Source organism: Equus przewalskii, chromosome 12, assembly GCF_037783145.1.
Source record: "Equus przewalskii isolate Varuska chromosome 12, EquPr2, whole genome shotgun sequence".
In the NCBI taxonomy this organism is placed as follows: Eukaryota; Metazoa; Chordata; class Mammalia; order Perissodactyla; family Equidae; genus Equus; species Equus przewalskii.
In genome coordinates this window covers 35,158,361-35,171,814 of record NC_091842.1, presented here as the reverse complement: position 1 = coordinate 35,171,814, position 13,454 = coordinate 35,158,361, and the positions used below count along the sequence as shown (strand labels likewise).

General features: G+C 48.8%; 1 protein-coding gene across 9 annotated transcripts in view; it reads right to left on the bottom strand.

Moving 5' to 3' along the window:
• The window catches only part of USP7 (ubiquitin specific peptidase 7), a 62,253-nt gene that overhangs the window by 28,321 nt on the left and 20,478 nt on the right, over positions 1 to 13,454 (bottom strand). For 3 of the 9 annotated variants that reach the window (XM_070566801.1, XM_070566800.1, XM_008528248.2), the window contains exon 2: positions 3,705 to 3,809. In XM_070566801.1, the coding sequence (XP_070422902.1) occupies positions 3,705 to 3,809 (105 nt within the window). Of the gene's footprint in view, positions 1 to 2,791; positions 2,967 to 3,704; positions 3,810 to 7,609; positions 7,767 to 8,767; positions 8,886 to 13,454 lie in introns of those variants that run through there. The other 6 variants (XM_008528252.2, XM_070566805.1, XM_008528249.2 and 3 more) reach the window with 5 other exon arrangements.

Genomic DNA, 13,454 nt, shown 5'->3' with positions numbered 1-13,454 from the left:
GTGTTTCACAAAGTGACCACAGTGGGTTGCAACGCCCAAGATTCTGTGGACACTGAGCACAGGGACCCCGCCTCTGCTCTATAAAATGCCCTTCCAGAGCTGAACTTAATGCTCCACCTTCACAGACCCCACAAAACCAGCCTGCTTTACGGGGACCCCAGAACTGAAAACTAGGAATGAAAATCGCTGCAGGACACACACTCCCGGGACCTCAAGAGTTCAACGTCACAAGGGCTCATCTCTGTGCTAACGCATCTATTTTCTTTTCAGATACAATTTAGCTCTTTGTAGAATTAGATTTTTATACAGACAAAAATTGATATAATTATTATAAATGCTTTTTTGTACTTCCACCCCACATTTGAGTCAAATTTCTGAATTAATCTTTAAAAATCAGGTAGGATCCAACAACCAGCTTGGCGTGGCACCAAGTCCGCGGGGCGGCAGGCCCTTCGGCACCCCATGCCCAGGCACCACCCTGCTCCCGGGGCTCAGCTCACACTCGAATTACAAGCAAGATGCGAGACTCTGCCCCACGTTTAAGGCACGTTCTGAGAACAGATGTATCTTCTGAAATATGCTAATCAGGAAGTTTAACACGAGATTTCATGTGAATGAAAATGGCACCCTACGGTTCTAAACCTCATACTAATTGAACAATCAAAAAATTGTATTAAATACCAAAAGGTCAAGACAGAAGGGTCTACAAAAAAGAGAAGCAGACTTGAAACCCATCTTGGGCAGACATGGCTGCCCTAACTACCCTCCTATGTGGAATTACTGACAGCTATAAATGTCTTTGCCCAAGAAAACAGGTGAAAGGTACTCAGGAACCTACCTACCATTTTTGCAACTTCCTCCGTGTCTCAAGTTACTTCAAAAGTAGAAAACTTTTTTAAAGGGGTACACTTGGGATTATGAAGGACAGTCCATATCCTGCAGAACTGCTTATTTCATCCCAACAGAGTGTGAGCTGCCCGGCTGGGGCAGAGCACCGATTTCACCACTCCTGCATCTTCCTACTGTGAACACCACGACAACGAGCTGTGCTGACGGCAGGCCTCACAGCCTCGGTCAGGAAACTGGACCACCCACTACCTTCCGATCCGGGCCCCGGAGGGCAGGGTCAGCTCTCACACAGCCCAAAGCTACCCGCGTGCCCGTTCCTACACCAATCTCCTCTTCCTGGGGATAGGCTAACGGACCGGCCTGGGGTTCAGTTGTATGAAAAAGTACAGGAAGATTTAATACTTTGGGTGTTTCAACCAGAAAGGTTGGCCAGTAGTTTTCCCAAATGGCGCACCTGCAGTAATCTTATCAAACCCCAATTATTCGCTCTAAAACGAGTCTTCGCAAGTCCTAGTTAATCCCCAGGAATTACGTTTGTTTTGTGGGTACCAAAAACCTAGATCTGGATCCATCTAGGTCTGCAGAGGCTGCATTTCCTCGAAAAACGTCTCCTGGTCATTGAAGGAAACACTGAGTCAGAAACTAAACTCAAGTAAGCAGATACAACTAGAAGGTGATCCTGAGACTTGCCCAGAACTCTAAGTTAACAGGATTTTTAAATGCTCTCTACCTCAACTAAACATTTTTCCAGCCTGTGTTGTCAGCTCCTCAACTTTCGCATGAGAAACTTCCCTTACTAAGAAGGCCTCTGCACGGTCCAGGCACTGAGAATTCCAATCCAGTGTTTCCAGACTGTGCGCTCAACTTTAAGATGCGAAAAGCAGATTCAGGAAAAAGGCCTTCTACAGTTCAGAGTCTTGGGGAATCATTAAGAAGTCTTTTGGAGAAAGCCGTTAGGATACCGACAGCTTGGGAAGTACTGCAAATAAGAAACTCGGTAACCTAGCAGTCCTCGGATTTCCTAGATTTCTGAACACGTCTCACAACACACTTACGTCCTGCAGGAGTGCCTCAAAATACCCAGCCCGGCTGGGAGAATGCTGCCGTAAACTAAGCCTTCTTCTCCCAGACCAGGACCATCTCCTTCCCACCCCTCTGCCACCAAAGCGATGGGATCTTTCACTCTATCACCCCTGGGCCCTTGGAAGGCACCTAAATTCCAAACCAGGAGGCAAGGCTGCCACAGCCCACTCTCCTTTCTCCTGTAATATGCCTTCCTGTTTGGTAATTCACAACAGGGGCATTTGCACTCTTAGGTTCTATGGGTCAGCACCACTATTTACTGCTAATAACTTAGTAAAATTTGCCTCAAGAGGAAAGGGATTTTATTTATGTACATTACGATCTCAAAACAGTGGTTCTCAAATGAGGCACCTGGGCCCCCCGGAGACATCTGGCACTGTCTACATTTTTGGTTGTCACAACTAGGGGTCATATGGGTGGGATGCCACTGGCATTATAGAATGCACAGGACAGCCCCCTACTCCAAAGACTGATCCACCCAAACAGGCAACGGTGCCGAGGCCGAGAAACCTGCCCCTTCATCTACATTCGTGCCTCCTCCCAAGCCCTCCCGGATGAAAACACGTGCGGAAATGTGAGTCTGAAACCGCTCTGTGGAGACCAGACTGGAGTGTGAGTGACGGGCGGGCCAGCCACTGCCCCACACGTTCTAGAATCGATCCCTAACGCACCCCTGGCTCACGAGACCTGGCCATGCCTTCCCAACTGTGCTCTCTGAACCACTTCCGGCATCTCCGGTGTCTGAAATAAAACCAAGAGCCCAGCCACCACAGAGACCACACCCACACCGCTGCCCTCGTCTACAGTGGAAAGCGCACTCCACGGGACAAAGCAGCGGGTTTAGACCACGCCTCGTTACCTTCCTCAGATATTGCCTCAGCCAGCTGCCAGGGGTAAACCGCACTGTGAGAGAACTCTCAACTACGGCTGCAGTTTCTCATGGAGGCTGAACTTTTGGCAGGAGGTCTGAACAGGAGTCCTTCTGGTGGTGCAGCCCGTGACTGATGGTTTCTTTCAACTGCCCCGTTACACCCCTGGGAAGGACACAACCCTCATGAGGATTGATGGACATGCTTTTGACAGAACATGGTTTCATATTACACTGCAAGATTCCAGGGGCTGCCTAAAGTGATTACTGGCTGCTACCTTCTCACGATCTTGACCTTGCAAATGTACAGGTCACATAGACTGACAAATTATAAAGAAGAAATAGCCTCAAAAGACAGTGATTTCCTAGGCACAAAATGTCCACGCTTGTACATATGCATACGCTTTCTGCATGGAAGATACAGCCCAAAAGTTAGCGTGGGAGAGTGAAGGCCAATTCTGATTTCACCCCTAACGGGAACGGGGAGGGACTATGAGCTACAGACAACTGACGCACACACTACAGTAAGAATGCCAAGGAAAGCCAAGTTCCAATGTCTAGAAGTACCTTGCTGCAAACAAAAAGAAAAGGATTGTAAGATATACTTGTCCTGAATACTAGCTGTGGCTGGAAAACTGTAGGCCTGAGTAAATACCCATCTAATACAAACTTCTGTATTTAAGCCTTCTTGCCTAGGCTGGGTAGAATCAACTTACCTTGAAATTGGTAGGCAATCTTGAAACTCAAAACCAAAACAGGCTCCTAAATTTTCCTCAGATACAATCTCTTAAAAACTAGCTACTCCTAAGCAACTGAGAAGTACTCAAGGAAGAAATACGCATCGCCTCTGTCTGTGCCTCTGACCGTGCTCTGCCAATGCGAGGAAGCAAGCGCATGCACTTACCATCCTCCATGTCTTCCTCGGTGGTGTTGTGTCCATCACTCATGGCCACATTCCCGTTGATAACAGGGTTCTGAGTAATTCTTGGTGGGTCATCTGTATCTCCAGCTTTAAAGAAAACAAAGAAATTCCACGGTGTTTACCTTCATGGCTTGGATTAAATAAAAACATATTTGTACTTTTGACAATTTTCAGTCACTAATAAGTTCCAACTGTGCCATAACAAACGCATTCTAGCCCAAAAGGTGTTCACTAAATATGAGCTTTTGTTGCTTTCAAAACGCTAAATGGGATTTGAACACACACCATACCACAAAATAATCTGCTCCATTTGCAATGACATCTATTTTGAAATAAGCTTCCTATTCACTAAAGCTCAATCCTAGAGAAAATACTGAGAGTTTACCTAATACACACAAAACGGTATACATTAGAACTTCCTACCACGGGTACTTAAAACATCAAACTGTCATTCTCAAAGTGTCTCTGGTCAATCACTATATAATTAAAGTACAAACCCATGCAAAAACCAGGACTGGAGTTTTGGGGACAAAGGGAACGAGGAAAGGAGGTCCCTGGGAGGATGGGCACATATAAAGAAGATGGAAAGGATTGAGAAACTCATAAAATGGTTTTGCCATTCTAAATGCCTGCTGAAATCTGGCTTGAAAAATATTTACATATAATCAGAAGCGTGGCTTCAAAACTTTTAAGCACGATGGCAAACACAGGGTGTAAACTCCAACTGTCGCATTCTCATCACTATTTTCATTCATTAATTTCAAAACAATCCCTTTACTGACATAGGTCCATGATTTAAAAGGAAAAACCATGGCAAGACTTAGGATTTAAACAGCCTCTACTGGCCAAAAGGACCATGCCTCACATTTAAATCCTCTCGTTCCACACGTCAGGACAGCACACTGCATCTCATTAACGTCGGCCCCCATGTACTGCCCGTCCAGTCAGCTTTCCCTGGTACGTCAGACACTCCAACAGAAACTAAGAGTCTCAGCTACAAAGAGGACAAGAGGTTTCTGAAATGGCTACATAGGTGTGTCCTTGGTCTCCAGCATTTGAGCCTTTCCACCATCCAGACGAGCCGTCGGTCTGATTCAGCACCACGGAGAGCACCCTCTGCCCCCTCCAGACTCTCTCCAAACCCCTGATCCATCAGGTTACACCTCTCAAACAATTTCTGAATCTAAACCGCACTTTTTCCCATCTTAATGACCTCAAAATACACCTTATAAATCCTCGGAAGCCCAAGAAAACAGGTATTACGACCCAATCTTAGACCACTTCCAAGCTTGATACCCTTGTTTTATTAAATATCAATATACACACTCAATTAACAATTGTGTTAAAAGATATTTTTTAAAACAAACATACATACATTTTTAAACTGATCCCTCAACCACCATCCCCTGAGAGAAAAACTAGTGGCGGGGGGTGGGGGGAGTGGGGGGGAGTAGCAAAAGAAGAAATTCCTTTTGCTGATGCTTAACTGGCTCAAACTCTAAACTCGAAAACACACGTGCTTAAAAAGCAAGATGAGGGCCAGTCCCAGGGCCGAGTGGCTGGACTTCCACATGCTCTGCTTCAGTGGCCCGGAGTTCACAGGTTCGGACCCCAGGTGTGGACCTGCTCCACTCAGCCATGCTGTGGAGGCGTCGCACGCACACACAAAGTAGAGGAAGACTGGCACAGATGTTAGCTCAGGGCTAATCTTCCTCAAGCAAAAAAAGAGGAGGATTGGCAAGAGGTGTCAGCTCAGAGCAAAGCTTCTTCAAACACAGACAAAAAAAGCAAAATAAAAAATTGGGTACTTTGACTGAAATGTGCTTTCATGCACATCTATCCTCCTAAATTAACTACATCAAACCGTCATAAAAATATTTTATGAGGAAAAACTCCTACGAAGGCCTACAAAATAATTGGCACATTCCACCAATGGAACATTACGCAGTAATTTTTCTTGAAAAGGTTTCTCAATATACCTATAGGGAAAGTTCTCTAAGTTAAGTTAAAAAAAATTAAGACACCAAGGAACGAAGATCATCACATGTAACCTTTGTTATAAAAGAGAGAGTATATGGTGGAATAGGAACATATGAATTCTTATTTCCCTTTACATGAATAAGCCAACAGGGCAGACTACATCAGAAACTATTCAGAGGTTCTACAGAAGCGGTGGCAGGGTGATTCTTTGCTGTATACACGCACATACTCACATCACAGGAGTGTTCTGTAAATCTTAATTTCCTTGATGTAGGCCTGGTACTTTAATTTAGCTGCTCGGTTCAAATCTGTACTACAATTGCTTTAAAATATGGTTTATACTGCACAAATGCAAAAATGACATAATTCTCTGTACACAAAACAAAGCATTGCTCTTAAAACTAGGATGATATGTCAGTGTAAGCAGTCTAAACTGTGGCAAGTCAGAGAATTCTACAACTGACCCTTGATTCTGAAGATGCTGACATCCAGGTGAATTCAGATTGTAGGTGAAAGGAGGTTTTTTTGGGAGGAAGAGCTAACATCTGCTGCCAATCCTCGTCTTTTTGCTGAGGAAAACTGGCCCTGAGCTCACATCTGTGCCCATCTTCCTCTACTTTATACACGGGATGCCTACCACAGCATGGCTTGCCAAGCGGTGCCATGTCTGCACCCGGGATCCGAACCGGTGAACCCTGGGCGCCAAAGCAGAACGTGCGCACTTAACCGCTGTGCCAGCGGGCCGGCCCCAAGAAGGTATCTTTAAGGGCTTGTTTTGGTGACTTGAGATGGGAGCACTTTTTCACCAGAAGTTAAGGTAATAATAAAAATCAAGATCGATTCAAGAGATGTAGGGATCATCACCCACAACACCTGACTCTCTGAGCGTGTGTGGCGGGGGGGGGGGGGGGGGGGGGGGGTGCGACTGAATAAACTACACCACAGTGTGTCAGCACTGGGATTAGCTGCAGTGTGGTGACTGAAGAAAGCCTAATATCTTCTAAAACGAGGGATCCTGCTCTAGTGGAAGACAGGGTCTCTCTGCAGTCGCCCCAAAAAGGCAAAGAGGCAGAGCTGCACAGGTGGACTGGGTTCTCTGGAGCAAGAGCCCCCTTCAACACACTCCTGCTGGGCGGACCCATTTGCTCTTCTCCACCCTTCATGAGCACGCAGATGGTGGTCAAGACCAGTGGCTGTGAAATGGGAAAAAGTCCCTGGGTGGTCCACCACGTACATGAGGAAGCTGGCCAATGACAGGCCTCACGAAGCTCCCAGCCAACTGCCATGGAACCTTTGTAGGAAAAGCTGGCAACTCAAGCCTAGCTCCCGAGGGACTGAATATCCAGTTTTAAAAAGCTCCTCAGAAATGTTAGTTCAACAAGAGGATTAAAAATTTAATTAAGACATGGTAAATCCCCGGACCAGAATTAAACGATGAAAGCACCTGATATCCACAAAAAGTCTGTACCAGACTTCCAGAACTATCCTAAGTGATGAAGACTCTACCGTCGGAGGAGGTGCAAGGCTGGCACGCACGTGTACTATCACTTCATGTAAAGTCCCCCCGCTCCTGGATTCACGTCCCGCCTAGCTGGAATTTTCCCAGACGTGTCAACTCTTATTCAACCAAAGATGAACGACAACACTTATTTTCTGACACACAACGATCTCAAATGGTAAGACTGGGGATACGTTTGACAAACACCAACGACAACATGGAATGCCTCAAAAAGTCCTTGATATGCCAAATGTTTGTGGGGGAAAAAGTAATTATCCAAAACAGACACGAGACGCCCCAAAATGCAGCAGCAGGTCGTTTCCATTACTGTGACAGGTAACCTTTGACAACAAGCCTTGTGGAAGTATCAGAGGCATCATTTTAACACATATAAAAAGGCACAAAATACCTTTTTAAAGAGTGAGTTTAGAAACACACAGAAGGCTCCCTGGCTACCTGCGAAGCCTTTATTTCCCGCTCTCACCAAGGATGCCCGTGTTTATACTCAGCTTTCTCTCCCACTGATTTCCATCTATGACGTCATAACACAGAGGACTGCTTACCCCAAGAACACCTGCCAGTTGCTATGGAAATGACAGAGCCCTAACGCCTGCATCTCACTCCTGGATGAGGTGACAGATGAACAGGATTCCAATTTGATGGCTTTGGTATTTTCCGTCACTTCACAAAGATTTCTTGAACCTCTCCCCAAAGGGCCAGGGTGTGGGATCAAACACCACAGTGAAACCTCACAGCCTCCCAACTCAGAGTTCACACACTGCTCGCCAGGTGGTGCCTGGGCCACAAAGATCCAGCTGCACCTCCAGCTCACTCTCCACTCAGTCCCCAGGTTCCCTCCTTGAGTTTTCCAACTAGTTACACGACCCAGTGAGCAAAACCAGGGCTCGGTTAAAGGGCAGAAGGCATGGAGCACCACACGGAGCGACCGGGCCAAGGCTTAGGCCTCAGACTGGTCAGGCGGAGCCCCACAGCACACCATGATCCCAACTCGACCAGTTCACCTTCAACTCAAAGGCAAAACCCCCCAGGCTTCTGCTTGGTCCTCCTCCTCCTCCTCCTCCTCTCCTCTCTCCTGGCACTGAACCCATTTTAAAGAATATTACATGAAGCAGAGGTTATCAAGGTAAATCAAGACACTGGTATCTTTCTGCATATTCTTCTTTTTTTTTTTTTATTAAAAGATTGGCACCTGAGCTAACAACTGTTACCAATCTTTTTTCTTTTTTTTCCTGTTTTATCTCCCCCAAACCCCCAGTACATAGTTGTATATTTAAGTTGTGGGTACTTGAGTTGTGGCATGTGGGACGCCGCCTCAACGTGGCCTGACGAGTGGTGTCATGTCCGCGCCCACGATCCAACCCAGCAAAACCCTGGGCCGCCGAAGCGGAGCGTGCAAACTTCACCTCTCGGCCACAGGGCCGGCCCCTGCATGTTCATTTCTTAATTGGCAATCCCAAATATATTTCAGAAGGACAGTTTACAAATGTCAGTACTGGTTCTGGAAATCCATCAGCCTTAAGGACTCCAATCTGAAGTCCTGAGTCACCTTCTGGTCCCAGCCTGTGGTTCCCCGCCATGTCCGCGTGGCTCTGCGGCAGAATGTGCTGGGGCTGGAGAGGGGTTCTTCCGGAAGCCCACCTCAGAGTGACTGCATAGAATCTCCAGGAGCACCATCCCAGAATTCTTTTTTTTTTTTAAAGCTCCCCACAAAATTAGGACCAGAAACATTCCACCCACCTCATGGATTTCAAGAATCACCTTCAAAAGGCAAAGTGGTCCAGAAACAGAAAAACGATGTTAATGGGGGAAAAAAATAAAGTAGTCATCTAGAGTTTGGTCCCTGGCTCCTCAGTTGTTGGTATCTGCACCTGACACTGGGGAAACCGGGCAAAAGGCACATGGGAGCACGCGGCACTCACTGCCATTTTCCTGCACACCTAAAATCGATCCCAAATGCAAAGTTCATTCAAAAAAGACAACGTGGAAAACCCTCAAGCCTAAGAAGGAAGGGATATAACTAACACTAAACTTACGAAAACTTTCAACACGAAGCATCCACAGAAGCAGGCCTGCAATTCTCAGGTCATGACAGGCAGCAAGAGAATGCAGCTTGAGAGCTGAGCTGGGAGCAGCTCCCCGGGGCAGAAGCAGCAGAGAAACATCCCGGGCACGAGGAGGACCCACAGAGTGCTGCAGTATCTCATGAACTGGAACTCCATCTCCCGGCCCTGGCTCCATGCAAACACCCTACACAAAGCCCCTCGGGTGACGGCCGCAGCCCCGGGGGAGGGAGGGTCTCCTTGCCTACAGACGGACCCGAAGACTTAGAGCGGTTCTGCCACCAGAGCAGGGTCACAGCTGGACAGTGCAGGGCATGGCCACAGGAGGGCCCAGGGCTGTCAGGCCACGGAGCAGCTGCTCTCTCCACCTCTTCTACTTTGCCTCCGTAAGACAGCTACCCGCCCATCCGGCCCTTTCCTCAGGGAGGAACGCTCAGTCCTGAGGTAAAAGACAAGGGGACAGGGCTCCCCACTGAATCCGGAGGCTCTAGTCGGGAAGAAACTAAGAGAAAAGTCCCAAGTAAAAAGGCACAACGGTGTGAGAAGGCTGAAAGTCCCGAACTGGAAACAATCTTCTTCAATGCCTACCCTCAACACAACCTGTACCCCGGCATGATTCCTACCAGATCGCCCCAACTCCACTTTTTTATTAAACTCATCGTGTGACAACTGCACACTGACAATTATTACAGAAATAACAGAGATTGCTTTCCCTTACCCGATCGGCCCCACCAGCATCATCTTGCAAACTCCTAGTACAAGACCACAGCCAGGGCTCTGACGCTGCTACAGCGCACTCATACTGCGCCGTCTACTCACACTGGCTTGACGCTGTGAGCGGTCTGTGTGCCCACCACAGTAGAGATAGGGGCAGTTCTGACCCAAGGCCCTGGGGCTGCCCTTTTCAGGCCACACCCACCTCCTCCCTTGTGCATGCGCCCTCCCAAAACCCCTGGCAACAACTCATCCTCTCCAAACGTTGGCATTTCAAGACTGTTATGCAAATGCACACATGGGAGGGATGCAGCCTTCTGAAGTGCCTTGACCACAGCGTGATTCCCTTGAGACTCAGTCAACAACTGGGTTCTTCACGTTGCTGGGGAGGTTCCACGGTAGGGACACCTTCCATCGACCATTCATCTGCTATCTGTTTCGGGATATCATGAAAAAAGGTGCTAGAAACATTTCTGTGCAGGTCCTGGCTTCACACTTACTTCTACGTTTGTATTTTAAAGAATTAAATGCTCACAGTAACAAAGGGCTGCAGAGGTGAACAGGGGAAATGATGACCTTCCCCACTCGGAGCCTAATGTGAAGGAAGCCACTGATGGCTGTGTCATCTTCCAGGCTTTCTCAGTGTTTGTATATACACACAGGCACAATGTGCACGCACTTTTTCTCATGAACAAGAAATGATACATTCTTCACCTTACCTGGGTAAATCACAGCTATCCCAACTCAGCATGCATATACACACGCACGAATATGTACGTGGATTTAATTCTGCAGGGCACCTGAACAGGAAGTCATGATTTACTCAAACATTCCCCTACAGACGGCCATTTCCAGCTCTTTTGCTGTTTTTTGCCACTTGAATGATGCTACAGCAAATAACTGGACTATGATTTTTGTCCTGCTGCACATTTTATAACCAGGTCATCTTTCTTAAAAATCTGCCACCACCCCCTGCTCCCCCCGACCCAAGGACTTAGCCATTCTCTTCCCACTGGCAATTGTCAACGATGCATCCAAGAACCAGAAGACACCACCAATGGCTCTGGACAGCTAGATCACGTGACCCACCTCCTGCACAAAATCCACACTCCGTTCAGGAGAACTCTTCCAGATCGTACGCAGAGCCCTGTTACTTTTATTTGGGAGAATTCAAATACAACTGATTTCCAGAGGTTCTGGTCCACAACAAATCCTCAATGACGGAACCCGGCTCTAAGCTCATCAAGAGGAGCAAACGCAGCTGCCGAGCCAACAGTGAGAGACAGAAGGTGTACTCGGCACGACTGAGAAGTGGAGTGCAACAATCGGGGCTGGTTATGAAGGGAGGGGTCCAGAAGCCAGGGCTGCAGTGACCTCTGGGACCGAGTGACCCAGGGTGGAGGTGGGGCAGTTGTGTCCCGGCCCCTGCATCGGGGAGCACGTGGGGAACTCTGCAGGCATCCACAGAATCAGGACCCCGCAGGCTGCGAGCTGCCTCACTCCCTAAGAAACCACGCCTCCTGAGAGCTGGGAATCGACTTCTGGACTCTCCCAGAAAACACAGGACTCTGGGAAATGTCCAGTCTCCTTTAGGGCTCTCTTCCAAGGCAGAGCTGGGCTGCAGATGGGACGGTGGGACATACGCAGTGCTGCGCAGAGCCTGGAGGTAACCAAGGGGAGAAGTTCCTCAAGGGGCACAAGACGGTGAGGAATCTCAAGTCTCAACCACCTCTGCTCACCCCAGGCCCACAGGTGGCCTCTTCTCCCTTCCAGGGCTCATTGCTCCAAACTTTACCACCCTCAAGGCCACTGGGCGGAAAGGAGGTGCTGACGAGGCACCGTGGCCCGTCGGCCAACAAGCTTGCCCTCCCAGTCAAAAGACCACACTAAACGGCCAATGCCTTCCAGCCCCCACGCCCTGGGCCTGACTGGAAAGGGAACCCTCTCAGAAGCAGTCAATTTCTGAACGTGGGCCTAAGTGGAAAATGTCAACTGTGCTTCAAAAAGATCATTTCTAATCCATTATCATCACGTTCCCCAGGATTTCACACATCCTCCTAAAAGGAGGTATGCCCTATTTGCCTGCAATTAGGGTACCAACTCTAGTAACAAAGACAACATTCTGATTATCTCTTTCCCAACACACATCTTCTCCAGGTGGGAATAACTTGGGAGGTGTAAAAGGCACGCACTTCCGGCCACAGCTGGGCAGGGCCCAGGGGAGCCCACGCCTCCAGTGACTTCTCTCAGAAGTTAGTCGACCTACTTATCAAGCGTCTGGTCTGTGCCAAGAGCTGGGCTTGGCCCTGAGGTTCGCGAGGGAACAGCCAGATAAGCACCCTGGTCTCCAGGCGCTACTTGCTTGTGGGAGGAGACAAGAGGGAATAATTTCAGTAGAGGGGACATCGTGCTGTGACAGAGCCAGAGGGCCTGGACACACACCACTAGCCATGAAGGAAGAGGCGACATCTGGGCCGAGCCCACACAATGAAAACCAGCCGGGCAGAGATCCTGGAGAAGCACCTTCTAGACAGAGTGAACAGCAACAAGGGCGGTGGGCAAGGGAGAAGGCGGGCAGGGCCTGGAAGCCATGATAAGGACTCTGAATGGCATCCCCCGCAGTGTTCCCGCCGGCACATGCCCGACCAAATGAAGAGGAAGCCACCCAAGCTCGAAAGCTCCATGACGCTGAAAGAACAGTGCTCCCATCTCTGAGCTGACACGTCCCAACGTTCAGACCTTGGCTGCCACTGCCAGCTCCATCTGGTCAAGTGTGTCCTGATCATCAGATAGGTGAGAGGTCCCTCTGCAGAAGCCCCCGTGCTGCCCTGTGGAGGAAGTGGGGGAGGCGCAGTTCAGTGGGCTCTTGCCCCCAGGCCAGCCTGCCAAGGACGGCAGCACAGCTTCCAGTGACTATCAACTCCTCTGTTGATGCTACATGAGGCTGGCTGGGAGCCCGCTTCCAGGTGGCAGTCCTGTCCTACGAAACCGGGACTTCTCTGGTCCTCTGCCCTTGGTGGGCCACCGCAGGGCCTGAGGTCAGGGCCCGCCAGCTCCTAAGTGGTGGAGCCTGAAGGTTCAAAGTAGAGCCACCATACTGAAAGCTGACAGTTAGCTCTGCAGTCTGAAATAATCCTGATTTAAATCAGTCACAGGAAAATAAGGCCCCAAAGAAGGCCAGAGATCAACCGGTGTTCCTTAAATAAAATGATTTGTGTGGGCCTTTCAGTTTGGCCTGATTATGTAAAAATCACCTGTTCCCTGGAGGACTGTCCTGTCCCACCAGCCCTGACTGCTGACGGGCGTGAACGCAGCGGGGCGCGGAGGGGCCTGCACCCCTGCACAATGGAAGGGCTCGTAATCACGTCTGTGCTGCTTTCTTACACACAGTCCTGTTCCAGAGAAAGAGAACAGCATCACCTGCTACACTGTGTAGCAGGGCCCGCCTGTGGGAAAGAA